Source organism: Mirounga angustirostris, unplaced genomic scaffold (assembly GCF_029215605.1).
Source record: "Mirounga angustirostris isolate CCGP_5_RB_7025 unplaced genomic scaffold, mMirAng1.0.hap1 SCAF_7, whole genome shotgun sequence".
Taxonomy (NCBI): Eukaryota; Metazoa; Chordata; class Mammalia; order Carnivora; family Phocidae; genus Mirounga; species Mirounga angustirostris.
This window is the reverse complement of record NW_026991715.1, coordinates 34,051,122-34,063,244: the sequence shown is the minus strand read 5'-3', so window position 1 is coordinate 34,063,244 and position 12,123 is coordinate 34,051,122. Positions and strand designations below refer to the sequence as shown.

At 40.3% G+C, this 12,123-nt stretch overlaps 2 protein-coding genes across 3 annotated transcripts in view; one reads left to right on the top strand and one right to left on the bottom strand.

Moving 5' to 3' along the window:
- The window catches only part of PFDN1 (prefoldin subunit 1), a 69,125-nt gene that overhangs the window by 35,636 nt on the left and 21,366 nt on the right, over positions 1-12,123 (top strand). The gene's annotated exons all lie outside the window — the stretch shown is intronic.
- On the bottom strand, positions 10,630-12,088 carry LOC123857145 (ubiquitin-ribosomal protein eS31 fusion protein-like). The gene is made up of 2 exons (XM_045893659.3): positions 11,534-12,088; positions 10,630-11,471 (listed from the first exon to the last, which is right to left on the bottom strand). Exons 1-2 carry the CDS (start codon positions 11,841-11,843, stop codon positions 11,317-11,319), a joined length of 465 nt encoding a protein of 154 aa, XP_045749615.1. The 5' UTR covers positions 11,844-12,088; the 3' UTR covers positions 10,630-11,316.

The window sequence follows — 12,123 nt, the reverse complement described above, 5'->3', positions numbered from 1 at the left end:
CAACTCTTGGTTTTGGCTCGGGTCGTGGTCTCAGGGTCATGAGATTGAACCCCCAGCGATGGGCTCCCTCCTCAGCACGGAGTCTGCTTAGGTTTCTCTCTCCTTCTGCCTCTCCCATTCATTCTCCCTCTCAGTAAAATAGATAAATCTTTAAAAAAAAAAAAAAAGAGAGAAAAGGAAAAAGGAAAACATGCAGTATATATTTAAACACCACCTATTGTGGTGGATCAGCATGAGAGTGGGTGATGATAATAGTATTTAAAGGATCTTGATATATATCTCATATTGCAGTTCGTTTAACATAGATTAAGTATAACTATCTGAAGGATGATGCTGCAGTGAGGAAAACAATTTTTTTTTTCTGCTAGGGGAAAAGGTGAGGGGTAAGAGTAACTTAGTAAATTTTTGGATAATTGGAATTTATTACATTTACCATATACATTAAGGCCTTTGATGAGATACTCTTCTTGGGCTTGAGTAGAAGGTCCATCCTGTATATAGTAAAAATTGGCCTGGGCAAAAGACTGGTTGTTATTTCTTTGGGGCCAAGATTTCCTGAAATGGGGGTGGTTACAATGACTTCATAGGTCACTTTATCTAATTTGTGTGAGTACTGTGTGAGGCGGTAGTTCAGAATCTGACTCAGCCCTCTACGGAATTGGTGAGACACCCCCTGTATCCTCCCGGGGGTTTCTTAGGGGCACCGACTTGGCATGGCCTGGTATGTAGTGTCTTAGGTTACTTAGGTTTATTTTTGTTTGACTACCGACCATAATTTAAACAAACTTGATAATAGATTTGTAGCTTAGAAGGGTGTATTGTAAAAAACAAAACAATTAAGCATACAAACAAAAAAAACAAAAAAGAAAAACTTATCTTTTAGTAACCAGCTTATTATTGTGTCCTATTTTATCTTTTTTTTTTTTTTAAGATTTTATTATTTATTTGACAGAGAGAGACACAGCGAGAGAGGGAACACAAGCAGGGGGAGCGGGAGAGGGAGAAGCAGGTTTCCCGCGGAGCAGGGAGCCCGATGCGGAGCTCGATCCCAGGACCTGAAATCATGACCTGAGCCGAAGGCAGACGCTTAACGACTGAGCCACCCAGGCGCCCGTATTTTATCATTTTTGTTAGCCCAACTGTTCTAGATTGAATTTTGTATCTTTTACTGTTCTCAGAGTAACTTCAAAAACCGCCTACTTGTGATCTCTCTGTCAAATAAATAAATAAAATATTTTTAAAATATCTTAAAAAAAAAAACTCCATATAAAACTATTTCATGTGGATAACTGAAAACCTGTTTTTGCAGCTGTAGGTAAATATGTCTAAAAATTATCCTGATGAATAAGTAACCAGATGTAAAGTATTGTATATATGATTCTCTTTTTATGAAAACACAAAAAATAAGAGCCCTATATAAACATTCAAAATGATATTTCAGGGGGCGCATGGGTGGCTCAGTCAGTTAAGGGTCTGCCTTCAGCTCAGGTTGTGATACCGGGGTCCTGGGATCAAGCCCTGCATGGGTCAGGCTCCCTGCTCAGCAGGGAGCCCGCTTCTCCCTCTCCCTCTGCTGCTCCCCCTGCTTGTGACTTCTCTCTCTCTCTGTCAAATAAATAAAATCTTTAAAAAAAAAAGATATGTCAGTATATATATTATATTAACACTGGTTACTCTAAGGAAATTAGGTGGGATATGGGCATGAAATTATTTTTTTCTTAAAATCTTTGCATTGGATAAATTATAGCATGTGTTAACTTTTATAATTAAAAAGAATATTATGGTAAAATTGCCACAGATGATGATTATAGCATACCGTTTAGTTTTGATGAGTATTAGGATTTTTTTTTTTTAAGTAAGCTCCACACCCAGTGTGGAGCCCAGCACGGGGCTTGAACTCACGACCCTGAGATCAAGACCTGAGCTGAGATCAAGTGTTGGACACTTAACCAGCTGAGCCACCCAGGCACCCCAGGAAATTTTTTTTCCCCAAGTTACCTTTTTTTGGAGTTTCTCAAATACTGGTAGAGTATCCTGATATCTGCCAGATAATGGAAGTAGATTAGCTGGCTTGTTGGTACTTATTTGAAATGCTAATTACAGCTACAAAAAAATAGCAGAATTAAACCCCAACTTCTTTTCTAGAACATTTTATTGTGTCTTTTTCTTTTTAATCTTTTATTTTACATGTTTTTTTAATATCACAAAAGCACTGATTTTTTTTCCTGATTATTCAGTTAGTTATTGAGAGAGATATGTCAAATCTCCATGATGATACTTACCAGTTTCTCCTTCATCTTTCAGCTTAGTGGGCATTGGTGTTTAGAGATTACTCTCCATGTATTTAAGTGCTCATTATTACTGTATACATAGTTCAGAGGATAGATTTCATTTTGCTTTATATGTTTGGGAATTTCTCAGGTCTTTTAAAAATAGTATTCTGCTGACTTCTGGCTTTTGTTGTTGCTGTTGAGAAGTCATCTGTCAGCTTAATTGTTGTTCCTTTGTCTTTTTTCTCTGGTTACTTTTATTTATTTATTGTTTTAAAAAATTTATTTGAGAGTGAGAGAGCGTGCACACGAATGGGGGGTGGGGAAGAGGAAGAGAGAGAATCCTCAAGCAGACACCCTGCCGAGTATGGAGCCCGACATGGGGCTGGATCCCAGGACCCTGAGATCATGACCTGAGCCAAAACCAAGAGTCAGCCGCCCAGCCGATTGATCCACTCAGGCACCCCCCTGGTTACTTTTTCTTTTTTTTTTTTTTTTAAGATTTTATTTATTTGAGAGGGAGAGTGAGAGAGTAGGAGCAGGGGCCGGGGAGAGGGAGAAGCAGGCTCCTTGCTGAGCAGGGAACCTGACGTGGGGTTCAATTCCAGGACCCTGGGACCATGACCTGAGCCACGTAGGTGCTCCCACTCTGGTTACTTTTAATATTCTCTTTGTCTTTCATGGTTTATGGTTTCTTTGGGATATGTTTAGGTGTGGAGTTAGTCTTTTTATTTTTTTCTTAATCCTACTTGGTTTAAGTTGAGTTTCCTGAATCTGAGGATTAAGATCTTCCATCAGTCTGGAAAATTTTTTTTTTTTAAAGATTTTATTTTATTTCTTTGAGAGAGAGAAAGAGCAGGAGCTGGGGGAGGAGCAGAGGGAGAGAGAGAAGCGGACTCCCTGCTTAGCAGGGAGCCCAGTGCGGGGCTCCATCCCAGGATGTTGGGATCATGACCTGAACTGAAGGCAGACACTTAACTGACTGAGCCACCCAGGCCTCTCAGTTCTGGAAAATTCTTATATTTCTGAATATTACTTCTTCCCTATTTTCTCTATGAAGTGGTATTTCCTTCTGGAATTCTTCCCCCTACCTTTAAAGCAGCTGTTCCCACCATCTGCAGTTGCATCTTTTTGTTGTTGTTAAAGATTTTATTTATTTGACAGAGAAAGCACAAGCAGGGGGAGTGGCAGGGAGAGGGAGAAGCAGGCTCCCCACAGAGCAGGGAACCTGATGTGGGGCTCGATCGCAGGACCCTGAGATCATGACCTGAGCTGAAGGCAGCCTCTTAACCGACTGAGCCACCCAGGCGCCCCTGCAGTAGCATCTTAACTGGTTGTTTTTGTTTTCTTTTTTTTTTTTTAATCTGGTTTTTCCCCATCAATCCTTTTAATGTATTTAAGCTAGAATGTCCTTTGTAACATATTTAGAAAATCTGGTCCTATGACTCCTCTGTGTAAAACTCATCATTGTTCTTGGGTAAAGTTCAGACTTGTTACCATACCTTCAAGGGTTTTTATGAAATGACTCCTGTCTATTTCTCTCATCTCCCTCATTTCCTTTGCCTTCTTTTACACTGTATACTCCAGCCATTCAGAAATATTCTGTTTTTAGAACTTGCTGTGCTTTCTTTGTTTCTACTAGGTCTTTGGAAAAAATAGTTTCCTCCATTGGGGAACTTTCTCCTCCTGCAGTTATTAGTGGCTCCATATATTAATACTCAAGATCTTAGTTTAGGACTACTTCTAAGAAGCATTTTCTGATTCCTCAGTCTTAAATCAGGTCCTTTTTCCTTGTTCTCCGTAATGATTTTATTAGTTTCATACCATAGTGTGGTAATTTGAACATATGAACCAACACCACTTGAGGTAATTACAAATAGGGTTTGGGGGCACCTGGGTGGCTCAGTTGGTTAAGCGGCTGCCTTGGGCTCGGGTCATGATCTCAAGGTCCTGGGATCGAGCCCTGTGTTGGGCTCCCCGTTGAGCAGGGAGTCTGCTTCTGCCTCTGCCCCTCCCCACCACTCACTCTCTCTCAAGTAAATAAATGAAATCTTTAAAAATAGGGTTTCCTATTGCTTGGGAAGCTTGATATAGATTCAGAGCTCTAAATAGTTCTTCCCAAGGAGGAGTTGTTGCTTCTCCTTTCAAATCTACAGTGTTTTCTTCTGGGTCCTAGCATTTCTTGCCAGTTCAACCTGTTTTGTCTTAATCCTATTTACTTATCATCATCATTTAATTTTTACCCTAAGATACCTTAAAATATAGTTGGGGAGTCACAGTTTATACATAAGTCAGCAGACAAAGGCCAGGCTGTTTCCATTAAGCATGTTTTAATCTCTAAGATTGTTTTGTGTCTGGATCTGTAGTTTCAGTTTTTGATCAAAGCTGTTAACTTGGCCCACTCTGTATGCCTCCTCACTTCCTGCCAACAATCTATACAAATGGCACTATGGATACACCTTTTGAATGACATAGGTGCTTATCTGATTCAGGTTCTTTGAAATGCGAACCCATTTTCATTCATATTTCCTAGACTCCCTTTTATCCATGTCTGTTCTTTTTTTTTTTTTTTTTTTTTTTTGCCTTCTGTAGATCTCCCCCCCAGCTGTTGTTTATGAGTGCAAAGCTTACCTGGAATTTGTTTAGCTCTTAATAAACTCTTATGCTGTCCCTACATTGTCATCCAATCTAGTGGCCTCACTTGCTGGCCCTTTTTTATGGAGCAGAGGTGGGGGTACTATAACCCTGCCTTCATGTTCCCTTGATAGGGAGTTACATTACTTACTAGAAGGGTAAAGGTAAGTACTAGCTTATTGGGAAGACAGTGTTACTGTCTTTTTCTTCTTAAAACTCCATATTTACAGGGGCGCCTGGGTGGCTCAGTCGTTAAGCGTCTGCCTTCGGCTCAGGTCATGATCCCAGGGTCCTGGGATCGAGCCCCACATCGGGCTCCCTGCTCCGCAGGAAGCCTGCTTCTCCCTCTCCCACTCCCCCTGCTTGTGTTCCCTCTCTCGCTCTCTCCGTCAAATAAATAAATAAAATCTTTAAAAAAAAAAAAAAAAAAAAAAAACTCCATATTTACAAAATACTACCCAAATGTTGGGTATTCTTTGGGCTGTAGTCATTTTACTGGGATTAATGAGAAAATATTTTCATAACAGACTCACAGTATGATAGTGTTATTTAGATTTTTATCTTTCCTTTATAAAGATGATAGATCAGGTTCTTTGAGGAACAATCACCATTTCATCTTAATGGTGATTAGTATAGACCAATGATGCTGGTCCTGTTTAAGAGAAAATATAAAATGGTGGCTTTAGTATGATAGAGTAACCATGTTATTTATGTCTGTTTTTTAAAAATTCCAATAATTTTTTCAAGATGGCTGAGTGTATATAATACATAATACAGTATATGTTGTTGTTAGAAAAGTACAAAAGCTTAATTTCTTAAATGACCTTAGTATAATTGGGATTTGGAATGAAGACTATGAGTCTTATCTTTTTTTAAAATATTTTAAAATTATTATTTTTAAGATTTATTGATTTATTTATTTGACAGACACAGAGAGAGAGGGAACACAAGCAAGGGGAGTGGAGGAGGGAGAAGCAGGCTTCCCGCGGAGTAGGGAGCCCGATGCGGGGCTCAATCCCAGGACCCTGGGATCATGACCTGAGCCAAAGGCAGACGCTCAATGACTGAGCCACCCAGGCGCCCCAGTATTTTAAAATTATTTTAAAGTAATCTTTACACCCAGTACGGGGCTCGAACTTAAAACCTTAAGATCAAGAGTTGCACGCTTCACCGACTGAGTCACCCAGGCACTTCTCATCTGTCTTTGTAAAAATAATTTTCTTTTTGAAATGTACAGCATTGCTACAAAAGGAAAATAGAAGTCTTTTTTTTCCTAGAAAATTCAGTTTTAGTTAAAGTTGAGTTAAAATGTTGACTGAGGCAATATATTCTTTTTTTTTTTTTTTAAAGATTTTATTTATTTATTTGAGAGAGAGAGAATGAGAGAGACAGAGAGCACATGAGAGGGGGGAGGGTCAGAGGGAGAAGCAGGCTCCCCGCCGAGCAGGGAGCCCGATGTGGGACTCGATCCCGGGACTCCAGGATCATGACCTGAGCCGAAGGCAGTCGCTTAACCAACTGAGCCAACCCAGGCGCCCCGAGGCAATATATTCTAAAGTGAAAAATACTTCCTATATTTTTTGCTCACTTTTTTTTTGAAGTAAGAAGGATATAATTTTATGGACTTTTTTTTGCCTTTAGAAAAACTTGGATTCAGCTTTCAGATGAGCTAGAGCTCAATTTCTGACCCTCTTGCCTTATGAATCTCCACTTTTTGGAATCCTTGAGATAACTCTTAAGCTTTCAGTGATATATTTGAGTACATTTTGACCACCGTTCTCTTAGGTTCGCTCCTGTGTTCCAGGTGAAGAGGCAGTTATTGCTTGAGGCTCATCTACATTTAGTCTAAAGTTCCCATTACATTTTAGACACATGCGTATACTGGTTGACCACTTCCTTTCCTTTATCTTTGACATGGTCACCACACCTCCCACTACCCTGGTTAGCTTAGCAGTGACATAATAAAAATAAGAGTAAGGAAACCCAGGACATTTTGGCCTGCATAATGCTGCTTCTGACACAAAATATTACAATCTCAGGGTTGTGAAATAGCTCTGCAGCCCGTGTTGTAAGTAAAATCTAAGAAACTGTAAAAGACCTGATTCTTGCACAAAAATGACAATTTTGGTTAGATGGTGGTTCCTGAAACAAGAAGGAAGAATAGTGGCAAGGGAACTGGTAGGAGGTGCCTGTGACATTCTGCAGTTCGCTGTTTTGAGACTCTGATGAGAAAATGTTTTGGAGGAGTTCCCATGATTGAGGAGGTTTTACTCTGCCTGTTGAAGATCATTTTTTCCATAGCATGGGTGGTAACTGGTAGGCACTTGGCTGAATGTCCACGTTTTGCCCTGAGTACTTCATTTTTGAGTTGGTACCATTGTGGATATGATGGGAGCCCCTCTTTGGAGGTGATGTCAGGTGGACACTATTATATGATAGACAGTGATTCTATTCTGTTTCGGTGGAGAGAGAAGGGCAGGTGAGAGCAGAGCCAGTGATGAGATGTTTTTTTATACGTTAAACAAGAATTATACTCCGTGCGGGCATAGCTCAAAATTTAGACTCCATTAAGAAATTAGTCATTTATTTTGTAGTGAAATACAGCATTTATAAAAATGAACCTTAAAATACATATAGCTTAATAAAAATTGACATGCACCAGAGGCTCTCCCGTTCTTTCCTCCCCCTAATCACAATGCCATTCCTGCCCCTTCCCATAGTTACAACCCTAACTTTTGTGATAGGTATTCCTTTTTCCTTTTAAGTTTTCATTTAAATTCCAGTTAGTTAACATACAGTGTACTGGGGCGCCTGGGTGGCTCAGTTGGTTAAGCATCTGCCTTCTGCTTAGGTCATGATCCCAGGGTCCTGGGATTGAGCCCCACGTTGAGCCCCATGTCCAGCTCCCTGCTCAGTGGGGAGTCTGCTTCTCCCTCTGCTCCTCCCCTTGCTCGTGTTTTCTCCCTCTTTCTCAAATAAATAAATGAAATCTTAAAAAACAAAACCATACAGTGTACTATTAGTTTCAGGTGTACCATATAGTGATTCAGCACTTCTGTACATCACAGGTGCTCATCACAAGTGTACTCCTTAATCCCCATCACCGGTTTAACCCATCCCTTCACCCACCTCCCTTCTGGTTAACAATCTGTTTGTTCTTTATAGGTAAGAGTCTGTTCCTTGGTTTGCCTCTTTTTCTTTTTTTTTTTTTTCCTTTTGCCTATTTGTTTTTTCCTTAAATTCCATATGTGAGTGAAATCATACGGTATTTGTCTTTCTCTGAATGACTTATTTTGCTAGCATAATACTCTCTAGCTCCATCATGTCATTGGAAATGGCAACATTTCATTCTTTTTTTTTCTTTTTTAAAGATTTTATTTATTTGACAGAGACACAGCGAGAGAGGGAACACAAGCGGGGTGGGGGTGGGAGAGGGAGAAGCAGGCTTCCCGCGGAGCAGGGAGCCCGATGTGGAGCTCGATCCCAGGACCCCGGGATCATGGCCTGAGCCGAAGGCAGATGCCCAACGATTGAGCCACCCAGGCGCCCTGTGGCTGAGTAATATATACCACATCTTTATCCATTCATCAGTTGGTGGACATTTGGGCTGTTACTGTAATTTGGCTATTGTAGATAATGCTGCTATAAGTGTCAGGGTGCATATATCCCTTTGAATTACTATTTTTTTTATTCTTTGGGTAAATACCTAGTTGAGCAGTTGCCAAATTGTAGAGTAGTTCTATTTTTAACTTTTTAAGGAACCTCCATACTGTTTTCCAGAGAAACTGTGCCAGTTTGCATTCCCACTAACATTGCATGAAGGTTCTTCTTCCTCTACATCCTCGAGAACACCTGTTGTTTCTTGTGTTGTTGATTTTAGTCATTCTGACAGGTGTGAAGTGATCTCTCATTGTAGTTTTGGTTTGCATTTCCCTGATGTTAAGTGATATTGAGCCTTTTTTAATATGTCTGTTGGGATGTCTATATGTCTTTTTTGGAAATATGTCTATGTCTTCTGCCTGTCTCTTAATTGGATTATTCATTTTTGGGGTGTTGAGTTTTACAAATCCTTCATATATTTTATTTTATCTTATTTATTTTAGAGAGGGAGAGAGCATGTGCCCGAGCTGGGGGTGGGGTGGGGAGAGAGAGAGAGAGAGAATCCCAAGCAGATTCCCTGGTGAGCACCAAGCCCAGTGCTGGACTCAGTCTCACGACCCCAAGATCATGAGCTGAGCTGAAATCAAGAGTCAGGTGCTTAACTGGCTGAGCCACTCAGGCACCCCACCTGCCTTTTACCTTTTTTTTTTTTTTTAAGATTTTATTTATTTATTTGACGGAGAGAGACACAGCAAGAGAGGGAACACAAGTGGGGGAGTGGGAAAGGGAGAAGCAGGCTTCCCGCTGAGCAGGGAGCCCGATGCAGGGCTTGATCCCAGGACCCTAGGATCATGACTTGAGCTGAAGGCAGATGCTTAACGACTGGGCCACCCAGGCACCCTATCGGCTGCCTTTTACTTTTGTTGATAGTTTCCTTCTCTGTGCAGAATCTTTTTTTTCTTTTTTTTTTTTTTTAAAGATTTTATTTATTTGAGAGAGAGAGAATGAGAGACAGAGAGCATGAGAGGGAGGAGGGTCAGAGGGAGAAGCAGACTCCCCGCCGAGCAGGGAGCCCGATGCGGGACTCGATCCCGGGACTCCAGGATCATGACCTGAGCTGAAGGCAGTCTCGCTTAACCAACTGAGCCACCCAGGCGCCCCAGAATCTTTTTTTCTAATGTAGTCCCAATAGTTTATTTTTGCTTTTCTTTCTCTTGCCTCAGAAGACATAATCTAGAAAGAAGTTGTTATGGCTGATGTCAAACAAGTTACTGCCTTTGTTCTCTTCTAGGATTTTTATGGTTTCAGGTCTCACCTTTTGGTGTTTAATCCATTTTGAATTTATTTTTGTGTATAGTGTGAGAAAGTGATCTAGTTTCATTCTTTTGCTTGTAGCTGTCCAGTTTTCCCAACACCATTTGTTGAAGAGATAGTCTTTTCCCATTACATATTCTTTCTTGCTTTGTTGAAGATTAATTGACCATATAATTGTGGGTTCATTTCTGGGTTTTCTATTTTGTTCCATTGATCTGTGTGTCTGTTTTGGTGCCAGTACCATACTGTCTCGATGACTACAGCTCTGTAGTATAACTTGAAGTCCGGAATTGTGATGCCTTCAGCTTTGCTTTTCTTTTTCTTTTTTTAAAGATTTTTATTTATTTTTTGACAGAGAGAGAGACAGCGAGAGAGGGAACACAAGCAGGGGGAGTGGGGGAGGGAGAAGCAGGCTTCCCTGCCGAGCAAGGAACCCAATGCGGGACTCGATCCCAGGACCCTGGGATCATGACCTGAGCCGAAGGCAGACGCTAAACGGCTGAGCCACCCAGGCGCCCATTTGCTTTTCTTTTTCAAGATTGTTTTGGCTATGTGGGGTCTTTTGTGGTTCCATACAAATTTTAGGATTGTTTGTTCTAGCTCTGTGAAAAATGTTAGTATTTTGATAGGGATTGCATAAATGTGTAGATCGCTTTGGGTAGTAGGGACATTTTAACAATATTCTTGCAATCCATGAGCATGGACTGTCTTTCCATTTCTTTGTGTCATCTTTAATTTCTTTCATCAGTGTTAGGTTTTCAGAATACAGGTCTTGTACCTCTTTGGTTAGGTTTATTCCTAGGTATCTTAACCGTTTTTGGTGCAATTGTATTTTCTTTTCCTTTTTTTTTTTTAACCACCTATATATACCTCCCCTCAACAGTGTAATTTACTCTTGTTTTTGCACTTTATATGAACAAAATCACTGTATATATATTTTTTGCCTTCTTTTGCTCAACATTGTGAGATATATGTGTTACTCAAGATTGTGATTTGTTTTCGTTCCATTATGTAGAGTTACACTTTATCTTCGTAGGCAGTCCATTTTTATTCTTAACAAGTCAGGATGTTCTAATCGAGTGTACAGTTTATCTTTTAGTCATTTGCTGAAGGGAGCTATTTTTCAGAGATCTCTGCTACTCTGACCCAAGAGACTTGAGTACTAAAGTGTATAAAATGTCTATACTCTGAAAATTAGCTTGATGGTGTCCCACCTTCATCTAGGTCACTAGACCCTCTGAGTGGCTTTTGTTGTTGTTGTTCATGTCTTTTATTATTATTATTATTATTTTAAATTTTATTTATTTGAGAGAGAGAGTGAGAAAGAGAGCACAAGAGGGGGTAGGGTTAGAGGGAGAAGCAGACTCCCCGCTGAGCAGGGAGCCCGATGTGGGACTCGATCCCGGGACTCCGCAATCATGACCTGAGCCGAAGGCAGTCACTTAACCAACTGAGCCACCCAGTTGCCCCATGTCTTTTATTATTAACCCATATACAGTTACTTGTCTTCTGGTTTGTTGAAGCAGTAAGTCAGACATTTGCCACAATAATGTCTGTCGAAGCGACTAGCCATGAAAACTCTAGCACCACACTCATCTGAAGGGTACTCCCAACGAAGGCGACTGATTTTGCCATTCTCATCCACCTTATAGTGGATGGAAGGCCAGTTTAACCTTCTTTCTCTTATGCTTATTATTTCAGGAAGTATGCTTAGTATTTCAAGAAGGACAGTTTAACCTTCTTTCTCTTATGCTTATTCTTCTTGGGAGTGGTATAAGACTTCTTCCTTTTCTTAGCACCACCACGGAGTCTTAACACAAGATGAAGAGTGGACTCCTTTTGAGTGTTGTATTCAGACAGAGTGCGTCCATCTTCCAGTTGCTTGCCAGCAAAGATCAATCTCTGCTGATCAGGAGGAATTCTTTCCTTATTCTGAATCTTGGCCTTTACATTTTCTGTTGTATCCGAGGGTTCAGCCTCAAGAGTGATGGTCTTCCCCATAAGAGTTTTCACGAAAATCTGCATCTTGGCGGCGGTTCCACCGCAGATGGCAGATCGGAAAGGAAAGCTGCTTTTATTTTTTTAATTAAAAAAAATAATAATTGCAAGTTAGTAAATTCATCTCTTTTCTATGTTTTGACTTGGAAAGTAGCGAGTGATGTTTCTCTTGCTGTCCCATGTTTTATGATTTCAGGTATGAATACTTATCTCTTTATAGAGTTCATTTGCATTCTCAACATTTGTAAAAATGGGTGTTTGTTTTAAAATAGTTTTTAGTTATTTAAGACTTAAATCTAAAAGAGCC